Raw genomic sequence first — 25,779 nt, 5'->3', positions numbered from 1 at the left:
TATTTGAGAGACTGGACTTTCACTGTATCTTCTGTCTCAATTATCCCACATACGTTTGACATGATGACGAGAGGTATTAATGAACATTTTGGAGTGCATGCTGGGTGGCACGAGAAGTGTTTGCACTGTGTTTTCCTACTGGAACAACATATATGGCAAATGGTTTAGGAACAGCAACAATACGGACCAGGTAATCTTCTAGATGCAGCGTTCGCAAGATATGTACGATCATTCTATGCTATTTTTCTCCATACCCGGTGGTTATTCTCAAGCGCATGTATCACAGAGGAACAGTGTGGACTGTAATTATCGTATGGCAGGGCAACTTAGTAGGTAATCTGGAAACAAATTAGTTCCGATTTTGGCCACCAGGTGCAATGTGGCGCTGTGAACGCAAGAAAGACGTATAGAAATGTTTACGTATGTAATGGATTAGGAATGGAACGTGAGCAGAAAAGGGCAAAAAAGTGAGGAAAGCGTAATATTGAATTTGTTATTAAGTGCCGCTTACACGATTTGTTCCATGTGAGCATTAGAGACGTCGACGAGATGCTAAACAGCCCCAGATTTGCACCTGATGGCCAAAATTGGAACTAATATTTTTCTAGCGTAAATCGGTACCACATTAACGCATTAGAAAATCTACCAAGTTTTGCTGCCGTACGATAATTTTAGCTTACACTGGACCTACGTGAGTAGCTCCGCTTTAGAAAGAACAACGCAGCAGTTGTCTAATGCAATCCGGAACTTGCCGCTCTCCTGAACAACTCTGCAGTCACAAAGGCCATCAAAGTTAAACAACACTTCACCCAATATACGAAGCCATTGACCAGCAACCCTGGACAACAAACGAATAGCCGGCCGATGTGGCCGAGCGGTTCTAGGTGCTTCAGTCCGGAACCGCGCTGCTGCTACGGTCGCAGGTTCGAATCCTGCCCCCGGCATGGATGTGTGTGATGTCCTTAGGCTAGTTAAGTTTAAGTAGTTCTAAGTAGAGGACTGACGACCTCAGATGTTAAGTCACATAGTGCTTAGAGTAATTTTTTGAACAAACGGCTAGAAGGTACATATGTCCATGACAGTTGTACATTTTGGTTCCATTTTATTAGTATGGGGTCGAATGAACGCCTTTTAAAATGAGCTACGGGTAGGTCTCAGGGTTATGAAGTATAAGTAGGTCTCAGGGTAACGATATGGTTTATCAGAGTTTTATTTATTAACATTGTGTATTTGGATTACAAACTAGTTAACAAGATGATTTTTAAACATGTCTGCGATTAAGTAAAAATCCTTTTAACATTTAGAAGAAAGAAACGTTCCATCTTCCACGCGTCGTCAACGGTGAGGAATGAGTCAGTGGTGCAGTGGTTTGAAGTTGAGCCACAGGCCATCCTTGCAGAGCCGGAGGACTGACAGAGGATTGAGCCTGATGGTCTTCGGGGTGCGCGCACTGCAGCTGATCTCTGTGTTGAGCACGATGGCAGCCACGCCCATCTTCACCTGCGACAACGCGAACCGCTGCCCTGTCATAAAGAGAAAACTCACTGTGACTGTGTTGTCCAGCAAGTATCGAAAAGCTTCAATCCTAAGTGAACAACTATTTCGTGTATTTTACCCTCAATTTAGTAATTACACCGTGTCCACCCGAAGGAGCCTCTGATTTCAAAATTAAATACTTCGAAAACTAACATGACAGTTGTCCAGTCCGACAAGCCGAAGCCTACCCAGAAATTTTTCAAGTATATATATATATATATATATATATATATATATATATATATATATATATATATATATATATATATACGGTAAACATACTCATTTTTGCTACATGAAGAACCGTTTATAGGAGCAGTTTGTACAGCCCTTGCTGCACAGCACGTGAATCGGTGAATAAACAGACGCAGCTGTAGAAGGCAACGTGGTGCTGCGTAGCGCTATAAATCCAAAGTAAGCACACGCTAACTTTACGCTCTTAAACCAAACTAAAAGCTTCTCAGCTCATTAATGTTTCGAGTAACTTACAATTCACATTATCAGCTAAATTGTTGTAGATGTAATTGTTACTAACAGAGGTGAGAAAATCAAGGCAGCGTATAACGACTCTCTTCAGTTGGACCTTAATTTCTTGAGATTAAATATTTTACAGTCATTTTTGTATCACAGTTCTTAAGATAACTTTTCAATACTGCATATTTTGCTGACAATGAAACAGTGTCTTGCTTATTCCGTGTTGTCGTCGTCACAAAAATACCAAGTGCCTACTGGATGACGAAAACCAGGCACACGTGATAAAAAGAAAAATGGATGCATTAAGGCACTCCACAGTAATTACTAGTTACATTTAGACAGAATTAGGATGGAGTGAGAAATAGTCGTGGCCATTGTTCTGCATAGTGTGCTGCATACCAAGCATACTTCATCAAATTAGTAAATCGTGGAGATGCAAACCGACAATGCATGAAAGAATAAGTGTAATAATACAGCTCCGTTAATAAACGTAAAATGATAAAGAACTATTGGAAATTGGACTGCCTGACAATCTCTTCAAAAATGCTTTACGCTGTCGAAACTTCTTTATTGAATCACACTATTTGTTCCGGATAGAATCCGAATTATATTAACAGCCTTTCTGCCGTCCAAATCTCATAGGTCAAAGGCCAAGAGTCCTACAAAGGTAATAAATTTTTTTAAACTGATAAGAAGACGTTTCGGATGATATTCGGAAAATTTTCTCACCAAGTTTTTTCAGATTTTACTACGTCGACTACAAAATTTTTGCCATTAATCAGACCTTTTTATAAAATTTTTTGCCCCTGATTTGCTTTGAGGTACCTGAAGACAGATATGAAGCTGCGAAAACAGTAATCCACTGATACGATCACTGGCATTGTTATATACGAATACGTCATAACAACCACCGACTGCAGATGCGACTCTGTCTTTATTCCCTCAAAACGATTAAGTGCGGTTTGCACGCCATTCTGCCACGAAAGCTGACTTGCTTCATACACAGCAAGAAGCTTCGAATTCTTGTACAGTATTAGCTTCTACAGTATTAGCTATTATTCTATAGTATTAGTTATTAATGGCGTCTTTTATTTATAATTTATAAAAATCTTGTAGCTATAAGCTTCATAGTTTTCTGTGTAATTTCCTGAACCTATTTAACAGATCGAGGAATCCTGTACATCAGTAATGTTCATCTTACTTGCAATTCAGGAGACCCAGTCTCGTACACCTCCTTCAGCAATGGTGGATTAACTCTTACGAACTGTTCTAAACCTTTAAAATAGTTTTTCTTTCAAACTTCTGCGAGTTTCATTTTGGTGCATATTTTGTATATGATGCATACCTTTTTTCCATTTATACAGTTCACGCTCAGATTTTACTAAACGAAACTGACTTTGAACAGTGCCTAACTTTAAGCGTTTTCTCCCTAGTTCATTTAATCAAATATGTACAACATTATCTTTGTCAGTGAAAGCTATTATTGTACATGTTTTGTTTGGGTTAGGAAGATACTGTGGTTTTGTTCTGGACTATAATTAGTACAATTGTTCGAACCACAATTCACAGAATCGTCCAAGTTACTTCCGGTTTCTTCAACTGTTTCCATAGATTTTAGCGAAATATCGACATCATTCGAATGAATTTCCTAAAAATTAAGTAATGAATAACATATAAGTAGGTCTTCAGGAGAAGTAGGCGACTTCGGTTGTATACAACATTCTTTGTATTTCTTCCATGAAAGTTTGGAAACCTGAAACATTAACTGGATTCCGCATTACTGTTGAACTCTGGAACCTGCACAAAGAGAGATGTTACTAGTAGTTATATACTAAGGAGCAAAAACAAAAAAATTTCAGCTTTCTTGCCATTTTTAACACTTAATGATACCAAAAAGGCAACTGATAATTGTTATGGATATTCAGTGAGATGCTGATTCGAGCTAATAGGAACTTGTAAGCTGCCCGCAATCCCTTACCAGATGATAAAGACATTTTTGCGTCAAACTATCGATGGTAGTCAATATCGACTATCAAGCGCCACCAGCGCTAATTGAGTGAAGTGTAAGTGAGAATTCGAGTTCATCGTTTCCAGACGGAGCTGTGAGCTACGATTCGTGTCACACAGGCTGGGTGAATCCCCACCGCCGTGGGTTCACTCTCACCAAAGCTTTACCGATTCGTGACAAATTATATCCCTCACAGTGTTTTATAAAGGTTTACAGTGTGGCATATATTCGCGTTCTCATCAACCGCGCCAGCCGCCCACTTGAATGACAGTGTGGGTTGTGTGTGTTAATTATTGCTACAGCAAGTGACACAGCACCAAAAATACTGCCCTGTGATGAGATTAACCGCAACAAGAAGAGTGAGACGAGAGTAGTGTCTGCCTCAACACCCTTTATCATTGTGTTATTGAGCAGCCACATCCTGATTGCGAGCAGCTCCCGAAGCAGCTAGACCCGATTAGGACTTATCTATTATGTCGCAGTCACAGCAAAATTAAAGTCTGGCTGCTCTTTTGGTTTGTAACAAAAGACGTCTTATTAATTGGAAGTATTTCAAAATGTGAACAACTGTGTCAGAAAAATTGTCAATGGAAACTGAAATTCGCTTTACAAATTACGATCGCATTTGCCGTGTTATCTGCTTACCGATGTGCCGTCAGTTAGGGGCAAGAGCCTGCCGTGTTCCGGATGCTCTGTCTGCTACAGCTACGGCACGGGTATACATTTCTTTATCCTCCCGTCGAGCTACGAACCTGGCAATTTGCAACATTAAAAAAAAATGCTTTCGAGCTGTGTTAGCGACTAAAATTATTAAATTTATTTCTTTCGGTATATTTTTCCTGTATAAAAATTTCAGGGCAGGTTTCGACATGTTGGACTGGACAGTTATCTTGTCATATCGACAGACAAGTACATCAAAAAGTATGTTGATTGTAAAGCTGTAAGACTTTGATTAAGATGTTATGTAAAAATTTCTAAATAGTTTGAAGAGCTGCTAACAGATGGCATTTTATGCTGTGCACCTTGCACAGGATAGCCGTGCATTATTAAACTCGTCCCCTGCGAGAAGTCTTTGCAACCACATTACAGTCTTTTCAAAATGTCCACCATTCACACTATGGGGATGACGCAAACGAACTACGAATTTGTCATCGGATCCGTTTCAAGGTTGTCTAGCATGGTGGGACGGTTCGGTAGACCGTGTCTTTCAATGTGCCCCACCAAAAATAGTCACAAGCAGTCAGACTGGGCGAATATGGAGGCTAGTCCATCCCTGCGCCAGTAAATTTGCAGTGATCCAACACAATGACTCTGTTCACCAAGAAAGAGGAACACCTGTTTTGTGCAACGTTGTTTGGATCCATTTTGCACGAACCACTCGGTGCCTGCATGGAGCAGTCTTCCCACAAATACGTCACAAACTTTACGGCCTAATGTTTCCCGCAAAGTCGTGGTGCCCCACTAAGGGGCTTCACCTGTTAGTGTAGACTATTCGTTTTGCGTTCAACACCTGACCTTATGCCTAGGAGAAAGTAGGTATTAATGGCTTCCCCTCCCCCTCCCCCATATACTTGGAGGTATTAACCAACTTAAAAATTATAATAATAATTATTAGTCTGCAGATGACTTAAACACCGATGTAATGTTCTACAGTACACTGTTCTCAGTCAACAACAGAAATATCTCCACTTATACCCATTCCATCCTATATTAAAATACATACCATATATGAAGGGAAAACGCTATTGTCAAATATCTCGAAAAGTTCTTGACCTATTTACTTCAAGATTTTACAAAATGATCTAATAAACAGTCAGACGGAAATAGGCTGCGCATTTTTTTAAAACAACATAAATAGGTTTTCTGTTAAAACTGCCTGCCGGCCGCGGCGGTCTCGCGGTTAAGGCGCTCAGCCCGGAACCGCGCGACTGCTACGGTCGCAGGTTCGAATCCTGTCTCGGGCATGGATGTGTGTGATGTCCTTAGGCTGGTTAGGTTTAAGTAGTTCTAAGTTGTGTGATGTCCTTAGGTTAGTTAGGTTTAAGTAGTTCTAAGTTCTAGGGGACTGATGACCACAGATGATAAGTCCCATAGTGCTCAGAGCCATTTGAACCATTTTTTAAAACTGCCCGCGAGAAAGAGAATGTACTGTGCTGTGCTATTAAAATGGCGCCATGTCACGAACTACGCTGCCCCTCCCACCAGAGGTTCGAGTAATCACTCGGGTATGGGTGTGTGTTGTCCTTAGTGTGTAAGTCTACGGATCGATGACCTCAGCAGTTTGGTCCCTTAAAATTTCACACGCACACAATGTACAACTTAGTTTTATTTCTCATAGTTAGTTTGAACTGTGATAGCAGGATACTTAAATCATTAGACAGATTGTTTCTTCTACATATATTCTTTCTCCTTGTACATAATTTTAAACAAAATTTGCATTCACACCAAAGTGCTGTTTTATTTTATTTCTCACAGTCACTTTTAACAGAAAATAGAAAATTTGTATTTATGTTGTGTTATGTTATCTGGGGACCTAGAAACGACGGAGAGGCTCCGTCCCCGCAGCAGCCGCAGTGGTCCGCTACCCCACGACGACTACCGCAGTCCACTTCACCCCTCCAAAAAATGGTTCAAATGGCTCCACTATGGGACTCAACTTCTGAGGTCATCAGTCCCCCAGAACTTAGAACTACTTAAACCTAACTAACCTTAGGACATCATACACATCCATGCCCGAGGCAGGATTCGAACCTGCGACCGTAGCGGTCTCACGTTCCAGACTGTAGCGCCTAGAACCGCACGGCCACTGCAGCCGGCATTCACCCCTCCGCCGCCCCACACAGACCCTAGGGTTATTGTGCGGCTCGGCCCCCGGTGGACTCCTCTGGGAACGTCTCACACCAGACGAGTCTAACCCCCATGTATGCGTGGTAGAGTAATGGTGGTGTACGCGTACGTGGAGAACTTGTTTGCGCAGCAATCGCCGACATAGTGTAGCTCAGGCGGAATAAGGGGAACCAGCCCGCATTCACCGAGGCAGATGGAAAAACCGCCTAAAAACCATCCACAGACCGGACAGCTCACCGCACCTCGACAAAAATCCGCCGGCCGGATTCGTGCCGGGGACGGGCGCTCCTTCCCGCCCGGAAAGCCGTGCGCTAGACGGCACGGCCAACCGGGCGGACAATTTGTATTTATGGTTTATCACCCTATCATTAGAGTACTACTACAGAATTTGAATGATACGAAAGTTTGTAACCCTACACGTTACAGATTAAATCTGCGTGAAATACTACCACTGAAGCTACTATCCTCAAAAATCCAATAGTTACAGAGGTCTCTCTGATACCACATATAGCATTGATTCCAACCAATTTATCGTCCTATTTTAAGCTACTTACGTTTCCTATCAAGGTTTTGTTCGCTATAAGAATAAACAAAGCTCAAGGTCAGAGAGAGAGGAGGGAGAGGAGGTAGACAGAGAAGGGGATGAGGAAATGTACATAGAGGGGAGGAGGAGGAGTGGCCAAAGAGAGAGCGCGAAGGAGGAAATTACTACATACATATTTAGCAACTGCGGCGCATTGCCGGGCTCTCTGTTACCACACAAATTCTAAGGTTGCCAGATATATTCCTGCCTGCAAATCATATTTTACCCATTTCCCTTACATACACCGTTCTCGCACAGCAGCCGCCACATTTAAGGGTAGCTCCGACTACTTACCAATGCATGCCCGGGGTCCTGCCCCGAAAGCCATGTAGGCCAGCTTGGCTGTGCGGTCCTTGTTGTCGGGCGAGAAGCGCTCTGGTTCGAACAGGTGCGGGTTGGGGAAATACTGCGGGTCGGCGTGTATAGAGCTTATGGGGAGGACCACTGCCGTGCCAGGCGAAACCGGCACCGTCTGTCCCGTGGGCGCCGTCAGATTGTATGGGGCGGTGCAGATTTTCTCCAGCGGGGCGAACGGTGTGTGCAGTCTCAGGGACTCTGGAACAGGAGGCGGAACCACAGTTGATTACTGTGTACCATCAAGTATTTTTCCCGATTTCCATTGTGCAGTGTTCTCATTTACACAGATGGAACTGTACACTGTTACACTATCAACATCTTGACCGAATGCTACAAAACCCATACTCCAGTGTTGCAGTGCATGTGGGACAAAAATCAAAGTAGTGCCATACTCAAGGATTGAGCTTGATGGGGAAGAAATCGTGCATCTCCGTTCTAGGCAATGTCCTAAGGAGGTAGTTTGCCATTGCTTTCCTCCCACCTGTTATGACATGTCAAGTGTGTGTGCCGTGTAGATGACGGTGGAGTGCTTGTATATTGCAGTGTTGGGTTTGTGTTACTAATGAAGGGAGGGGAGAGGGTGAAACTTGGTGCCAGCAATACCATATTCCTTTTGAATAGCATCAAGGGGGTCACAAAGGTTAACGTCATCATCTGAAGGACAGGTCAGAATCAACAAACGCATGCCTTCACTTCATTAGCCACTGCAGAGAGATTTGGAATGTAATCCAGGAAATAGGCCCAAAGTCATGATCAGAAACTCTACAGCGTCATACCTCCTTCCGTTTGCTGTAAAGGCAAAGGGCAGCAGTGCATAGCATAGCCAGGGCTCATCTGTTCCAGTACCAGACATGGTCAACATTTCTTAACTTCGGTGATCTGACGAAACAGCTGTCTTCATAGGGGCAAGTAGAGAAAATAAGCCATTCCAAAAGATGAAGAAGGGCATGATTACCTGACAGCTGTAGTGTTGGCATAATCTTGCTGGAACTTTGCAGGCAGAGACTGCAGCACAGCATGTCCAGAAGATGGCCACGTGCTGGTTGTTACCATATTTTGGATTTTGAGAAAGGTTTAATCACTGGAATGAGGGACAAGGAATCATTATACTGACAGATCACACAGACAACTGGCTGTAGTGCAGTGACAGGACAGGGAATGGTAACAAGAAGCTTTCAGGGCAACAATGTAGCATAAAGATTAGGGACGGGTCCTTCAAGATCGTTTAAATGACGAAAAAATCAAATGGCTCTGAGCACTATAGGTATTAACATCTGAGGTCATCAGTTCCCTAGAACTTAGAACTACTGAAACCTAACTAACCTAAGGACGTCACACACATCCATGCCCGAAGCAGGATTCGAACCTGTGACCCTAGCGGTCGCTCGGTTCCGGACTGAAGCGCCTAGAACCGCTCGCCCACACCGGCCGGCCATGACGAAAAGATTGTGTGGTTGTTCGACTGGCTCTGATGAATAAAGACATGACAAAAGCTAAAATTCAGGCAGAGGTTAACTGCAGAGCGTTACCATGAACCTTTGGGAACAAATAACTGGAAACTGAGTTGAGGTGTAGAGTTGCTATGCAACGTTTAACGCTGACAACAGAGACGTTGAGTGTCAATGTTCGGTATTCAAAGATGATTCGCGCTCCTGTCTGTGGCTGTCAGATCGATGCCAGTGTGTCCACAGACGATTTGGAGGGAGGTCGGATGAAGCAGCTGTTCTCAAGACCCCTACTGCTCCACCTCCTGAAATCAGTGGGAGGAGAGGTGTTGTGGACTATAGTCACCCCCTTGAAACCGCACAGTGGTCTTTTGGAACGCTGTGGATAGTGTAAACTTTCACCGCCGACGTGAATCATGGCAGTGAAGTGGACTGTATACTCCTGCCGGTTGTATTAATGAAAACTGAAAGATGGGTCAACATAGAGACCCCACAGAATGGCAGAAAGGAGCTATCATTCTTGGAAGTGCCGGTGACCACACCATAAATTAAGCTGCCCAATTTCTTGCTGTAGCAACTGTCTACAAGGAACCGTGTACCACTCGCAGCCGTGTGAAATGGTGTAAGAATAGTGATTAGAGAATGATCCTACCTGTCAGCTATGGGAGACGAGTGTTACTCCTTATGGTTGACAGTTGCTTACATAACTGACAGAAATTGCTCCTGTAAATACCCACAACTCGATGACAGCCAGTCTTCAATTAGTGTGAAAGGACCTTCATGCAATGAGCGTTTGTAGCCGACTAATTCGCAAAGACCATTGATCGCAGCGGCTTTTAAAACTGCACGTCTTCAATGAGGCAGACAACAGAGAAATTGATCTGCAGCAGGCTGGAGGCATGTAGTTTGCCTTGATTAGTCATGATGATGTGCAAAGCATAAAGTGCATCGATGGACCAAAGAGGCGTTTAACATGCAGTGTCTGGAGCTTATAATTCGGGCTGGAAGAGATTGTTTGATGACTTGGACCTACTCAGTCGGTGCACCGTAACCATGAACGAGGATGGATTTTTGGTGGCCAAGTATTTGCCATTTCTTCTAAATCTTCATGGGCTGGCACTTGTATGTACTAGGTGTGAAGAAAACTCAGACACTCTATCACTACTAACTGGCCCGCTATGTGATCCAGTTTTAAATACATACAAAATATCTGGGACTATTTGGAATGTGACTGGAACATAGCAGCCTCTATCCTCGTAATTTGGTTGCTACATGGGATCTAATCACCAACGAGTGGCTTCTATTGGATATGACACATTCGAAGAAATCTGTCGGCTTTCTTTCTCTCCAAGGTGAGACCATCATCAAAGCCAGAGGGAGTGTTACACTATGTCAGTGCTTTGTCTCCTAAGGATGACAAATATTTTGTGCACTGCGCTTATCATGTTCGCTGAAGAAAAGGATTATTATTGCATGAATAAACCATTTCTTAAGAAGCTTCTTTTGCTCTAATAGTAGTATGTTGCAGCGTTGTGACAGTAAACGCGATGCGCTCCTCGCTCACCTGAGACGACCATGTCGAGGTAGGCCGCCTCGTTGATGACGTCATAGCCGAGCTGGCCTCCATGCTTGTTCACCGCCTCCTGCAGCTCGCGACGCAGCCGCTGTTGGATGTCTGGGTGGAGCGCCAGCTCGTACAGCAGGTAGGACATCCCTGTGGAGCTAGTGTGGATGCCGTCAGCCACGAACGTCATCACCTGCGCCGCGATGTCCAGGTCCGTAAAGACTGTGCAACAATAGGAGACATTTTCTGACTCCAGAACTGACTTTAGTGGTCTCACTGGATGTAACAAGTCTGTTTAATGTTACTGTGTTCTTACCAAAATTTTGGTTTATTTCCCGTTATTGAGCTTATCAGACAAAGTTCCCTATAAAATCTGTATGTTGTCTTGCATTTCTACACAACTGCTCAAAAACAGCCGGCCGGGTGGCCGAGCGGTTCTAGGCGCTACAGTCTGGAACCGCACGACCACTACCTCAGAAGTTAAGTCCCATAGTGCTCAGAACCATTTTTTTGCTCAACAACAAATCTACGATTGTTACAATTACGGTGAGATGCGTAACCACCACGATAATTGATTAACACAACAAAACGAGGGCCACAAACATACTGACATCCAAATTTTTGGGACTCTATACTCTAAGAAAAAACGAAAGAATGTGTGTCCCACTCATAATTGGCCCATGGAAAAGTGTTATGAAAATTTTTGTGAAAGATAATATGAAACGAAATATGTACATGACATACCTTTGTGGTTGAGAAATTAAGGGACAGAACTAGAGACACTGGAAATGAATCACCTCCATCTGTACACACAGTTTAATATGGCGCTTTATATTCGTGAATGTTGCTGCCAGAATATTTGATTTCACGGCGGATGTTCTCATGGAACTTGTGGACTAGGCAGCATCGATGAAATGTGGCAACACTGAGGTTCCGAGATTTTGTGCGCGACGCCAACAATAGTGTCTTTACTTCACACACCCTTTCTTCTGATAACTGCCGGCGCTTCCCGCCGTGCAGATGTAAGAATGTTTTATTTATGTCCATCTTCGTCATCGAGTCTTGAATCTAGAGTTTAGATGGTTTATGTCGATAACCGAGACGCTGACATGGCTTAAGGAAACAACTTACCCAATATTGTTTCGCCAAGAAAGATGCGAGCCTCTACAGAACATCGATACAACGACAGAATGAAACATCAATGTAAGAAGCAAGTCGCACTGAACACCATGAACAGTAAACCAAGCTACTCTGGAACACGAGACCTACACATAGTTTGCAGAATGTCGCTGTCACCACATTCAACAGATGCTGCTACGTTGACAATTTATATGAGATCATCCTCCGTAAAATCCAGTACTCTGGTAGTAACATTCACAAACATGTAGCGCCATGTTGAACAATTTATACAGGTGGAGGGAGGTCACTTCCAGCACCTTTTGTAATGTACCTTCATTTCTCAGCCATGAAGGTATGTCATTTACAAATTTGGTGTCATGTACTCTTTTATTAAGGTTTTTATGACACTTTTCCCAGGGTCTTTTACGAGTGGGACACCCTGCACTGAATCTGTGCTTTATAACCTGAAGTAAAAAGTTTTTCGCCATCTGTATATCTGCTAAAGTCTATATATTTAGATTCAAGAGGAGCACAGAATGAAATAATAAGCCCCATGAAACAAAAAAATGACGAAGTGAACTTCTGTAGGAAATGAATACAAAACAGTAATCAAGATAAATGCAATATTTTCGAATGCACACATCTGTGAAATAAAAATCTGCTACTGGGTAAAACAACATTGTGGTATTCATCCTGTGAATTGCAGATTAAGCCAGTTTCATCCTATGATGGCAACCTCCTGAGGTAATGCAATGTGTGAGGAGGGCTCCTGCGAAAATGTTGGTCCCAAGTACGATGTATATCAACAGACATCGCTGTCCTTTCCAATTAGCTTGTTCCTGCCTCCTGGAGGAAGATGTTCAAGAGGTGAGTGCGGTGTTTACGTGCATTATCGAATTCAGCGACGGATACATCGCTTGAAATGTTTAGAGATATGGTCAATAGGCTGTCTCAACACAGTACAACCATCAAACTATCCTCAGTGGCGACGAGACGCGTTGGATATCCATGTTAACCCAAAATATGACTGACCAACCTCCATAGTTAATTTATGTGCAAACCAGAGATGTGCATTTTTACCTACCCGCCTGTTGAGGGTACTGGACAATAAACGCCAAATTGATCGTGTGGAGGTATTTGCGTACTGCGTAGTTCGGTGCAGTTTCATATCTTGTGATTACCACACCCCACTCTCCCCCACAGCTCTTGCAATTCCGGACGAAAATGAGATGAGCTTGCACCAGTTTGTGGGTGCGGTAAACGTTAACAGGCTAGTGGTAATTTAAACTGATAACCTAGCCAGTATTTGATCATCTAAGACATCGGCAATGTTCCTACTTGTAGGGGGTCCCACACTTACAAGAGAGAAATAAAGAGTTACAAAAATGTTGATATATTTTGAAATTAGAATTAATCAAAACACAATATTTCGCTGAAGGCAGGCATCAGTGACATTACGCAACGAAAATCGCCACAGAGCACATGTACTGAAACCGAGTACACAGACAAAGCCGCAGGGTTGCAAATACAAGAGCAGGCAGGGGGCAAAGCCTACCTGCTGAGACATTGGAGGTGACATTGTCTTTCCGCCAAAAGAGGTTACGTACTGTGGGTCAGTTCCAGTTGGTGCTACCTTCATTATCATACATCGAGAATGAAGAAAAACAACCGTTTAAACCTGGAGTAGCTTTAAACGGTTGCTGTCTTTTTAAATAAGCTACCAACTCTCCCCGAAATGACGGCAACCGCAATCTGTTTTCCGATTTTTGTCTTTCAATAGGTTAGGAATAATTATGCGATGAAGTTTATTTTCCTAGGAAATTTCGTTAAAGGTCTAAATCGTGATTAAATTTCCAAGGAATTTGAAATAAAAATGCTAGCTAGCAAATGGATGCTTTGTTGGGTTGTGTATTACCAAAGATCCTGAATCTATCGTCTGTCTGCTTAGAAAGTTCTCGCCCCTGAATTAATAAAACCAACTTGCAGTAACTTAAGACGAACGAGTGGAATACTCGTTGTCGTGACAGGATAACAAGTAAAAACAAATCGTACTGATGCAGGACGAGCAAGTGGAATGCTCGTTGCTTTCACAAAACGGCGAGTAAATTATCCCTCTAGATGGCCTCTGTGCACAGCGGCAACATCAACACAGTGGATTGAACCAGTTGGATATACGGCAGGTTATATTTATTTTAACCCGGTCGGCTAATCAGAACAAGTTGTAGAACCAGTTAAAGGATCTTGAAATCTAAGCCAAGAGTGAGACTGACAGTTATTTGTTTGTTCTACTGACTGACATAAATTACAATGTAATTAACAGGGCAAAGTTCTATACAACTCATCTGTTAAATTACAAAAAATGATGCTAACATTGTGAGGAGGTATAAAAAAGGATGTACGACTGTATGGAATACACGGAACAGAATCTACGTATCTAGGCAGCTCTTGAAATTACATTACACCTATAAGCCACAAATTACAACCAAAGTAAGCAACACAAGTTGCGTGGAAAAGTAAGCAAGTAATGAGCTTCACATAATATGGATCGCACTATCGCAGCTACAACACTTACATTATTGTAAACACTTGTGTGCTCCAGTCAGTATGAGACAGCTGCCAAATATAATCCACTCTCTACGACGGCCTGGAGCAGAATGCCCAGACTCTAAGTTCAAAGCCCTACTTTCAAATAACTCTATGTGGAGGGAATGACTCCATTCTGCTGCCAATCTATTCGGTGAGAAATGTTAAATTTATGAAAAATCAGGGGAAACCGCACGTAAGTTTCCTCCTTTCGAATACAAGATGCAAATTTCAAAACATGAAGTTGGTACTGGGTATTCATGATTGGTAAACATAACGTTCCAAAAAATGCTGTCCATAGCGATTCAGTAGTATTGCTTGAAACAAATGTTTAGAATGAATATAAGTGGTTCACGCACACTGCTTGGACCACGCTGTGGCTTCTAACTCTCTGAAGTGCATGTAGAAAGGCGGAAACGCCATGCTCAATTATTCTCTGCGGACTGTGATGCAGCCACATCATTCACTGACCACAGGGGTTGCAGGTGAGTGCCTGGCATTCGATAACTGTGGAGCAGGTCACTTCCCAGATTCCACGAAACTGCCCGTATCTCCAGAGAGTGCCCTCTTGACGTAATGAAATACACAAGACTGTTACCTGCCAACAAAAGAAGCGGCAGAGACGTTTCCGAAGTCACATCATCCCTGCGTGCCATGTGCAAAGGTGCCTTTCCAATATGCTCACTAAAATAACTGTGAAGTCGTGACAGAAAATGAATTAATATATCATAGCGATATGTGATAGTAACGTTACAGCTCAGTACTTCCTATTCAGTTCCTATTTTGCTTGCGGCATTGTGTGGCCGTCCTCACAAACGTATCACCACTTGGCGGTTCTACACTACTGGCCATTACAATTGCTACACCACGAAGATGACGTGCCACAGACGCGAAATTTAACCGAGAGGAAGAACATGCTGTGATATGCAAGTGATTAGCTTTTCAGAGCATTCACACTAGGTTGGCGCCGGTGGCGACACCTACAACCTGCTGACACGAGGAAAGTTTCCAACCGATTTCTAATACACAAACAGCAGTAGACGGGCGTTGCCTGGTGAAACGTTGTTGTGGTGCCTCGTTTCCGATTTTGGTAAAGGTCGGATTGTAGCCTATCGCGATTGTGGGTTATCGTATCGCGACATTGCTGCTAACGTTGGTCGAGATCCAATGATTGTTAGCAGGAGATGGAATCGGTGGGTTCAGGAGGGTAATACGGAACGCCGTGCTGGATCCCAACGGCCTCGTATCACTAGCAATCGAGATGATGGCTGTAACGCATCGTGCAGCCACGTCTCGATCCCTGAGTCAACAGATGGGGACGTTTGTAAGACAACAACCATCTTCACGAACAGTTCGACGACGTTTGCAGCAGCATGGACTTTCAGCTCGGAGACGATGGCTGAGGTTACCCTTGACGCTGCATCACAGACAGGAGCGCCTCCGATGGTGTACTCAACGACAAACCTAGGTGAACGAATGGCAAAACGTCATTTTTTCAGATGAATCCAGGTTCTGTTTACAGTATCATGATGGTCGCATCCGTGTTTGGTGACATCGCGGTGAACGCACATTGGAAGCGTGTATTCGGCATCGCCATCCTGGCGTATCACCCGGCGTGATGGTATGGGCTGCCATTGGTTACACGTCTCGGTCACCTCTCGTTCGCAATGACGGCTCTTTGAACAGTGGACGTTACATTTCAGATGTGTTACGACCCGTGTCTCTACCCTACATTCGATCCCTGCGAAACCCTACATTTCAGCAGGATTATGCACGACCGCATGTTGCGGGTCCTGTACGGACCTTTCTGGATACAGAAGTTGCATGGGCAGCTGTACCTATACACGCCATCCAAGCTCTGTTTAACTCAATGCCGAGGCGTATCAAGGCCGTTATTACGGCCAGAGGTGGTTGTTCTGGGTACTTATTTGTCAGGATCTATTCACACACATTGCGTGAAAATGTAATACATGTCAGTTCTAGTATAATATATTTGTCCAATGAATACCCGTTTATCATCTGCATTTCTTCTTGGTGTAGAAATTTCAGTGGCCAATAGTGTAGAAAGGTGTGTTGTGTCTCCAAAACACAATTTCACAATTCTATTGCATTCTTTGTGGGATAGCTACAAGCTATATATTCTGCAGAGTGGAGACATCAGCTGATTTATTGAGTGCAAGTTCAACACTGCGACACAGATCTTCAGTTGTTTGTCTCTTAAGATAGTGAATGAATGTTCGAATGATTTAATCCTGGTCTACGTTTATTTAGGGGATGGGTGTTTTGGTGACAACAAAGCCACATTATTTGATTCACTATTGAAAACATAGTGCGCTTTACTGAATTGGACTAAAAATTTGGGTCATACATGACGACATCTTACGGTGTAAATAGAATTGGAAAAGACGTTGCCGATGAAAAAGACAAATGAAAATCATGCATGTGGCTAGTGCAGAACACTTTAGAGACATTTAGTTAAGTTCCAGGAATGAGTTACGTAAAGCATGACCTTGCCCTAAGATAGTGCCACTGTACTTGAGGAAGACGTGTGCCCTTGGCGTTACTCACATGACTTGCTGGCGAGCTCCTGCCCCGCGCCGTCCAGGTATCCCTTCGTCTTGAGGTCGACCAGCATCTGCAGGTAGTCGTTGCGGTAGACACCCTCGTGCTGCCGCCTCGCCACAGTCCGGGACACCACGTCACACAGGAAGTTGTGCACCTCCAGCGGCAGAATCCTGCAGCACAACACCACCAGGAACATTTGAGCAGTCCCCACATGGAAAGAAGTGCGTGACGTCTTCACGTAACGTAGTACTTTTGAGCGAGAGCAGATGAACGTCGGATTTTCTAAATGTGCTACGGAACTCAAACTTAAGCGGTGCAAAATCGTTTTCTACCTTACTGATCGAACCAACTAGACGGTACATCAGAAGACACCAATACGCCCTACCCCATCACTGATTCCTCTAAGAATCAAACTCCTATGTATGAAACAGCTAGTTATATAACGAAATAATAAGCAACCAGTTGCATATAAGAAATTTAGTTTCTTGACCGGTTTCGGGCATTTAGTGCCCTTTTTCAGAAGATCATGCCCCATCGCATTATCTGCGAGTGTCAATAATAATGTGCACACAGCTCAGTCAGATGGTCCTAAAATATATGCAGGTGCAATAAGTATTACTCATTGCTCCTGCATATATTTCATTAGACAATGAAGAGTCAAAGAAAATGGAGCACCTGCCTAATATCGTGTAGGGCCAACGCGAGCACGCAGAAGTACCGCAACACGACGTGACTAATGTCTGAAGTAATGCTGGAGGGAACAGACGCCACGAATCGTGCAGGGCTGTCCATAAATCCGTAAGAGTACGAGGGGGTGGAGATCTCTTCTGAACAGCACTTTGCGAGGCATCCCAGATATGCTCAATAATGTTCATGTCTGAGGATTTGGGTGGCCAGCGGAAGTGTTTAAACTCAGAAGAGTGTTCCTGGAGCCACTCTGTAGCAAGTCTGAACATGTGGGGGTATCGCATTGTTGTGCTGGAATTGCCTACGTCTGCCGAAATGCACAATGGACATGAATGGATGCAAGTGATCAGACACGATGCATACGTACGTGTCACCAGTCAGAATAGTATCTAGACGTATCAAGGGTCCCACATTACTCCAACTGTGCCCCACACCGTTACAGAGCCTCCACCAGCTTGAACAGTGCCCTGCTGACATGCGGGGTCCATGGATTCACGAGGTTGTCTCCGTACCCGTACTCGTCCATCTGATCGATGCAATTTGAAACGAGACTCGTTCTACCAGGAAACGTTTCCAGTCAGGCACCGAAAGCCCATATGATGATGTTTCGTTGAATGGTTCGCACCTTGACACTTGTTGATGGCCCAGCAATGAAATATGCAGCAATTTGTCGAAGGGTTGCACTTCTGTCACTTTGACCGATTCTCTTCCGTCTTCGTTGGTCCCGTTCCTGTTAGAATCTGTCTCTGGCCACAGCGATGTCGTAGATTTGATGATTTGCCGGATTCCTGATATTCATGGTACACTCATGAAATGGTCATATGGGAAAATCCCCACTTCATAGTTACCTCGGAGATGCTGTGTCCCTTCGCTCGTGCGCCAAATGTAACACAATATTAAAACGCACATTAATCTTGATAACCTGCCATTATAGCAGCAGAAACTGATCTATCAACTGCGCCAGACACTTTTTGTCTTGTGTAGGCACTTCTGACCGCAGTGCCGTATTGTGCCTGTATACGCGTACCTATACCAGTTTCTTTGGAACTTCAGTGCATAATACTACAGTTTCTGAAGATGGGCAGGAAACTTAACAGCTAGTTAGCTAGTTCTGACGCGTCTGAATATTTGTGACGTGATATATCCTGAACTATATGTCATACAATAATATGCACAGCTTGACATTTGCTAAGGAAGAACTGAGACTTGCTAATAACAACTGTCAATTGCTATGGAATAACTGACAATGGTTATGAAACAGCCAACCAACGATAGTAAAAGGAGATGTAGAGGCGGAAGGTATTAACTGCAGCGAACTCTGTGCACGAACGTTCTGTACGCATTCGACAGTTGATACTGTACGGTATCTGAGGAAGGTTGTTGTGGAACTGAAGCCCGTCAAAGTGTTGCTATTGTGACCACAGTAATAGCTGTGTCCAAAAATGTCATCTCACGATTAAGAAAGACGTTGAAGGTGGAAACAATATGCATAAGCATTCTGGGCATCCTTTGCTGCCCACAACTCCGCTAGAGGATCGATACGTAGCCATAGTGGTGTAAAGGATAAGACATCACAGTTGCACACTATGAAACCGCTACCTGTACACCTGTCTCTACCCTAAATATTTTTCGGCACTTAAATCAGGCTGATTTGTATGCTTAGAAGCCTGTTAAATGTACCCAACTTCATACTAGCCACCGCCGAGAAAGAATTCGTTGGTGTAGGGAACATGCTGATTACGGTCAGCAACCGTAGTCCAGAGTGATGTTCTACGAATCTTGCTTCACTGTGGCAAGTGATTCTGGGCACCAGTTAGTGTGGACAGAGAGCGAGAGGGAAAGAGAGAGAGAGAGAGAGAGAGAGAGAACACTTCACCCGTCACTGAATGTTCATCAGAGTCTTTATTATGGTCTAGATGTAATGGCGTGAGCGGGCATTATATAAAACGGTCGAACACCGCTGCGTATCTTTTCGCGAGATACCATTAGAGCATATTGGTATTGCATTCTCATCATGTCCATCTGTTTAGGGGTGCGGTAGGTCCCGACTTTCTTTTTATGGAAGACAATATTCGCCGGCACAGAACCTCTGAAGTGTCGGACATACTGGATGAAGATATTGAACTTATTGAACGGCTTGTATACTTCCCGGACCTAAACTCTATAGGGCGTGCCAGGGACGCTCTTTGCAGACGTGTTTCCTAACGAACACTCCTTCCCCGAAGCGTGCAAGAACTGAAAATCGCGTTGATGGAGGAGTGGGACAGTATCCCCCAAGTTCTCCTCAACAGTTTAGTAGCCACCAAGAACAAAAGGAGCAAATTTTGCAATAGTGACCGAGAAGGGCATATTCCTTTTTTGAGAGTCCGACATCGACTTTCATATTGCGAGTCTGACCTGTGTCAAGCATGAACTTTATTTCTGTCCGTTCTCCTTCTTTTCCATGTGGTGACATCTTTACCATTTTCCTTGTAAGTACGCCGTCTATAAAATGCATTGCGAATAGAGTTTGTAGTAAAGAAGTAATAAATTAAAACGTCATGACTGATACTAACGTTTTAATTGATGAATTTCATTATATTGTGAGAAAAAGTCTTGAAAAGGTTTGAAACTACGTGTAAAGCTTGTTGGAAGTCACACTGGATGATTATAGTCTCGGCAGGTTGCGAGCCATGAGTTTAATACAAACGCACTGTTTGTAAATTTAATACTTGCGTTATAGTGTTTAATCTTTAACGTAAGTACACAGGGTGTTCAAAAAGAATATACGTATTTCGAATGCATATATTTATTAAACTTTAAGACATACGAATATGATACTTTACACACATATTTTCGAACTTCTCAAGTTCAGATTACAAATGTCAATATACCCTCCATCGACGACACGAACAATATCACATCGATACTCAAATTCCTCCCATACTCGGACAAGCATGTCCTTCATCACTGATGTTTTGGCAGTACAGATCCGGTTCTTCAACTCTTCCAGGTTCTGTGGGAGTGGTGGTACATAAACGAAATCTCTCACGAAAAAGTCAGAGGGTGTCAAATCCGGTGAACGTGGAGCCCAGCTGAGACATGCTAAGTCGCCAGTTCCGTTACAAGCAATCCATCTGTTCTGTATAGTTTCATTCAGATATTCACGCACTTGGGGACTCTAGTGAGGAGGTGCCCCGTCTTGTTACTGTAGGCAGTTTTAACTCCAGACTGGGACGACAAGTTGATTCTGAAGGACTACGTTGGAAATCAGTTTGAATTCGTGCAACATTTTCTTCAGGAACACGAGCGCGGCCAGGAATCTTTCCTCTACATACGCATCCTGATCTAGAAACTGTCGATACAATCTACGAATGTTCCGCCCATTCGGAGGATCAATTTGGCACCTCAAACTGAAACGTCTTTGCACTGTAATCACGGAATTGCACTTCGCAAGCTCAAGAACACAAACTGATTTCTGCTGCGGAGTAGCCATTTTAAACATATGATGGTTACCAAGCAAAACAGAAGACAACTGACATCTAACGGCTATTAACAAAAACTAGACTATATATTCGTTTCCAGTAGCCGAGCCAAGGCGTAGCGATCGATAGTTTGGACAAAATAATACTCTGTAATACGTATATTGTTTTTGAAACACCCTGTATTATGACATTTAAATTAGGTAAACAATATCGGAACACTGCGTATAAAAACGGGATTCTTCTCGGTCTTATACCTCGCGTTCTGTTGATGATAGAAAGGTAAAATCAATTGTTTTGGATACCCCTTGGGCTAGGGACCATTTGTATACCCAGCAGAAGGATTGTCTTAGTGTCGCTATCCTTCAGTACAGAATCAAAATTTGAAAATTATACAGTTCTTCCTGTCCAGATAAATGGAGCGAATCAGTTAGTTCTTTTTGCAATTGATGTCGAGGTAGGCCCTAGAGGGCTTATGGAGATACCTTTAGTTCATGAGCGATTCCTTAGAAAACGCTCACAAATTTTTTACCATTTTTTCTTACCAAAAATGAGCCGCGGATTCCAAGAGTGCTACGCACAGCAAATGGTAGACATTGTTATGATATAATCCTAAGATCATGATATCACGCAACCTTGAAAATTTTCTTGATATTTTTATCCGTTTCCGATATACAGAGGTTCTAAGTTACCTTACTTCTTCAGCTAAAATACTCAGATAACCATAGAAAATTGCTCACATTTTAACGTTATATTCTATAGGCATTCCTCTAGAAGTGCCATCTACTTGTTTTCAAAACTCTTTATCCTTTATCGAGGAATACCGAAGAAACATAGCTTTTTGGGTACACAAACCGAGACAGAGATACCAAGACGGCTGTGCACATCAAAAGGGTGTAATTTTTACAATATATTCCTAAGACTGCGATGTTCGATTAACCTTGAAAATTATGTTGCTATCTTTATGCATTTCCGAGATACAGAGGTTCAAATTTACCACACTTGTACACGCAAAATTCGCACATAAAATCCGGTGCGAGGCGAAAACGTAGGTTGTAAAGTGCGGTAGCGTAGGAAAATATGTTGTAAAGTGCCTCTGTTAGCGTTGAAGCACATGAAAAATTTTTGTGCACGTAATATCCGGTCTGAGTTATAAAATTAATTTTTGCGTTATTTCAATTTGTCACAAGTAAACTACGAAAATTTTACTGACCCGTGCAGTTGATTTCATATGAGTGACATGTGCTGCCGTAGCAGGAAAAAGAAGGGGTCCAGGGGAAAATGCTCTTACCGGAGCATATGAAAGGTAAATATGCTCCTGTTTAAAAGACTCGAACTGTAGAATGGAGACCAGCTGCCTCATTATACCATCCTCAGTACGTTTAAACATTTTCCCAAAATTTTGACGTCCAAACATATTCGCACTTTTTTATACTGAGGCAAAGAGACAGAAATTTAATAAACACTGGAAGATTGTAGAGAGTGTTTCTCATGTAGAGATTCCTGAAAGAGGCAATGTCAGTGTTAGAGTAAAAGAGAGACACAACAAGATTGGAACATGGTTCACAGTGACAGAACAGTGCTAGGAAAAGAGTGAAAGAGACAGTGGCAATAGGACAGGAATAAGGAAACAGCGAAAGTGGAAATGGGTGAGAGCCATTGATAATGAGAGATAGAGTCTATGACTGTGAGACGAGGAAGAGAGAGAGATAGTGGCAGGGGGAAGAGGCAGCAGCAGTGAGAAGGACTGAAAGAGATAGTAGCAAAAAGAGAGAGCGAGATGGTGACAGTGTCAGTGAAAGTAGACAGTAGTAGTAAGACAGAACGAAGGAGAATGTGGGTAAAAGGCGGGGGACGGTGGCCCTTAGAGAGACACAAAGAGATAATGACAATGAGCTGGGCTGAATCAGTGAGAATGGGCAAGTTGGATAGGATGGTATGAACGGCTTGCAGTGACGGACTAGTGGGTGTGAGCGAGTTATAGTTAAAGGAGCTTGTGGGAGAAGAGTTGAGCTGCATGTTAAAAAGAGCGCGAATATGTTCGCGTCCCAAAATTTTTGGGGAAATTTTTGAAGATACTGAAGGAGGTAGACTGAGGCAGTTGGTAAACCACTTCTCAGTCAGAGTCTTTCAGACAGGGGTGTAGTCGCATTTGTTGTGCTCTGATAGAAGCATTTTTCCACTAGAAAAAATGATGAATCAAAATCAAATTTTTGTCGCCCCTGAAACCCGTTAGATAGGCAATCTGCAACTGGATTCGGGGTGATAGAGTCACTTTTTTAGGCGTCTACTAAAATACAGGGTGTCCCACGACAAATCGTCAATATTGAGAGAGACGGAATGAACAGCCACAGCCATTCGAAGCAAGGAAGTCTGGTAAACATGGGCTCTAAAATGCATGTCTTAAGAGCTATGAGCACTGGTTCCGTAAAAGAGATGTGTTTCACAATAGTAGCAAAGATGAATAAGTGCTCATAGCTCTTAAGGTATGCTCCTTAAAAAACATGTTTTACTGATCAGGTCTTTTTTTTTTACTATACTACCTCCCTTCCTCCCACAATATAGGAAGCAAAAAGCTTGCAGCGGAATACATTTGTTTTACAGTATCGAAGATGATGTGCTCACAGTTATGAAGCTATGCACTTTGTAGTCGATGCTTACTTGAGCCGGCCGCTGTGACCGAGCGGTTCTGGGCGCTTCATTCCGGAACTGCCCTGCTCCTGCGGTCGCATGTTTCAATCCAGCCTCGGGCATGGATGTGTGTAATGTCCTTAGGTTAGTTAGGTTTAAGTAGTTCTAACTCTAGGGGACTGATGACTTCCGATGTCAAGCCCCATAGTGCTCAGAGCCATTTTGAGCTTACTTGACTTCTTTGCTTTGAATGATCGTTCCTATCATATCCCTGAATATCGATCATATCTCCTGGTACACCTAGTAGGTCTTTCGAAAAATGCTACATTTTGTGGATTTTTACGAAGTGTGTTAACGTTCTACGTTTCATATATTTTATTCACAACAGAATTTGACACTACTATTATTTCTCGACGTAATCTCTCTAAAGACATATACACTTTCACAAACATCAATGTCATCATTCCATGACACCTGCGAATGGTGTTTTAGGAATAATACGTTTCTGTAAAGTGGAAAATTGCTGATGCAGGAGTGGTGAGACTGGAGAATGTGTGACCGCGGAGCGAGTATTTCATCGGAAAAAGTCAGAAATCGCTAGGAGCCAGCTCAGACGAGATAGGAACATAAGATACGAATTCAAAGTTGTTTCCACGTAAAAAAAAAATATTCTTGTCTCGTGTTCGACCTGTGCGCTGGTGATGTATGATCTTGGTGAAAGAATACACTTGCAGAATTTTCCAGTCTTTTTTCTAGACATGATGGAAAGAACTTGTTCAAAACATTTTGATAGCTCACACCTGTCACTGTAATGCCCTTTGGTACACAACGAGTTAAGGTCACGCCATCGTTGTTCCAAAACGAGGCAACCAGTTTTTCAGCACTGACCCTTAGTAGAAAGCCTTTGGTGGCGCTGAGTTTGTATGCTTCCACTGTTATGACGGACCTAGTCATCAAGTGTCAACATCGCGTGGCAAACCACCACACCTGGAGCCTAGAGGTTGTCCGTCAGCACTCGTGATACCCACTTGGAGGACACTTTTCACACTTCCTTCTCATCATACAGGATTCTGTGTACAGATCCTAAGTAAATGTCGATTACAAAGACGATATCCTTTACTGTCAACCGGCAATCCTCCAAAACAACACTCCCCACTCTAGTGATGTTGTCTGCCCAAGTGGTGCGAGGTGGATATTGTTTTGGTTCGTTGTCACACCATGTTCGGCTTCCTCTGAAGTGTCACAGCCGCAAACTTCTTCACATTCATGAGATCGTCTCCACATGTCTCACCCAACTTACGACAAGTTTCACTGGGCATCATACCACACAAGTGGGCAAAGCACACGATTACTCGCGATTCCTGTTGTGAAAACGTCGCCAATCAATAGTATCAAAATCACTCCTCACTATCGCTGCGTCTGCTAAAGTTTTGTGTGCCATACAGTGTTTATCCCGCCCATGAACCATGGACCTTGCCGTTGGTGGGGAGGCTTGCTTGCCTCAGCGATACAGATAGCCGTACCCTAGGTGTAAGCACAAGGGAGGGCTATCTGTTGAGAGGCCAGATAAACGTGTGGCTCCCGGAGAGGGACAGCAGCCTTTTCAGTAGTTGCAGGGGCAACAGTCTGAATGGTTCACTGATTCCACCTTGTAACACTAACCAAAACAGCCTTGCTGTGCTGGTACTGCGAACAGCTGAAAGCAAGGGGAAACTACACTCTTAATTTTTCCCGAGGGCACGCAGCTTTACTGTATGGTTCAAAATGGTTCAGACGGCTTTAAGCACAATGGGACTTAACATCTGAGTTCGTAAGTCCCCTAGACTTAGAACTACTAAAGCCTAACTAACCTAAGGACATCACACACGCAGCAGCGCGGTTCCGGACTGAAGCGCCTAGAACCGCTCGCCAACAACGGC

General features: G+C 43.3%; 1 protein-coding gene across 3 annotated transcripts in view; it reads right to left on the bottom strand.

Annotated features, from left to right (window-relative positions):
- Positions 1-1,192: 1,192 nt before the first annotated feature.
- LOC126281508 (probable cytochrome P450 6a13) overlaps positions 1,193-25,779 on the bottom strand; it is a 210,936-nt gene continuing 186,349 nt past the window's right edge. For all 3 annotated transcript variants that reach the window (XM_049980530.1, XM_049980529.1, XM_049980528.1), the window contains exons 6-9: positions 17,085-17,251; positions 10,815-11,036; positions 7,743-8,003; positions 1,193-1,523 (exon numbers count right to left, since the gene is read on the bottom strand). In XM_049980530.1, coding sequence (XP_049836487.1) covers positions 1,354-1,523; positions 7,743-8,003; positions 10,815-11,036; positions 17,085-17,251 — 820 coding nt within the window. In that variant the 3' untranslated portion in view covers positions 1,193-1,353. The remainder of the gene's footprint in view (positions 1,524-7,742; positions 8,004-10,814; positions 11,037-17,084; positions 17,252-25,779) is intronic.

The sequence above is a fragment of the Schistocerca gregaria genome, chromosome 7 (assembly GCF_023897955.1).
Source record: "Schistocerca gregaria isolate iqSchGreg1 chromosome 7, iqSchGreg1.2, whole genome shotgun sequence".
Lineage (NCBI taxonomy): Eukaryota > Metazoa > Arthropoda > Insecta > Orthoptera > Acrididae > Schistocerca > Schistocerca gregaria.
Note: the sequence above shows the minus strand (reverse complement) of the source record. Positions and strands in the feature narration are given on the sequence as shown.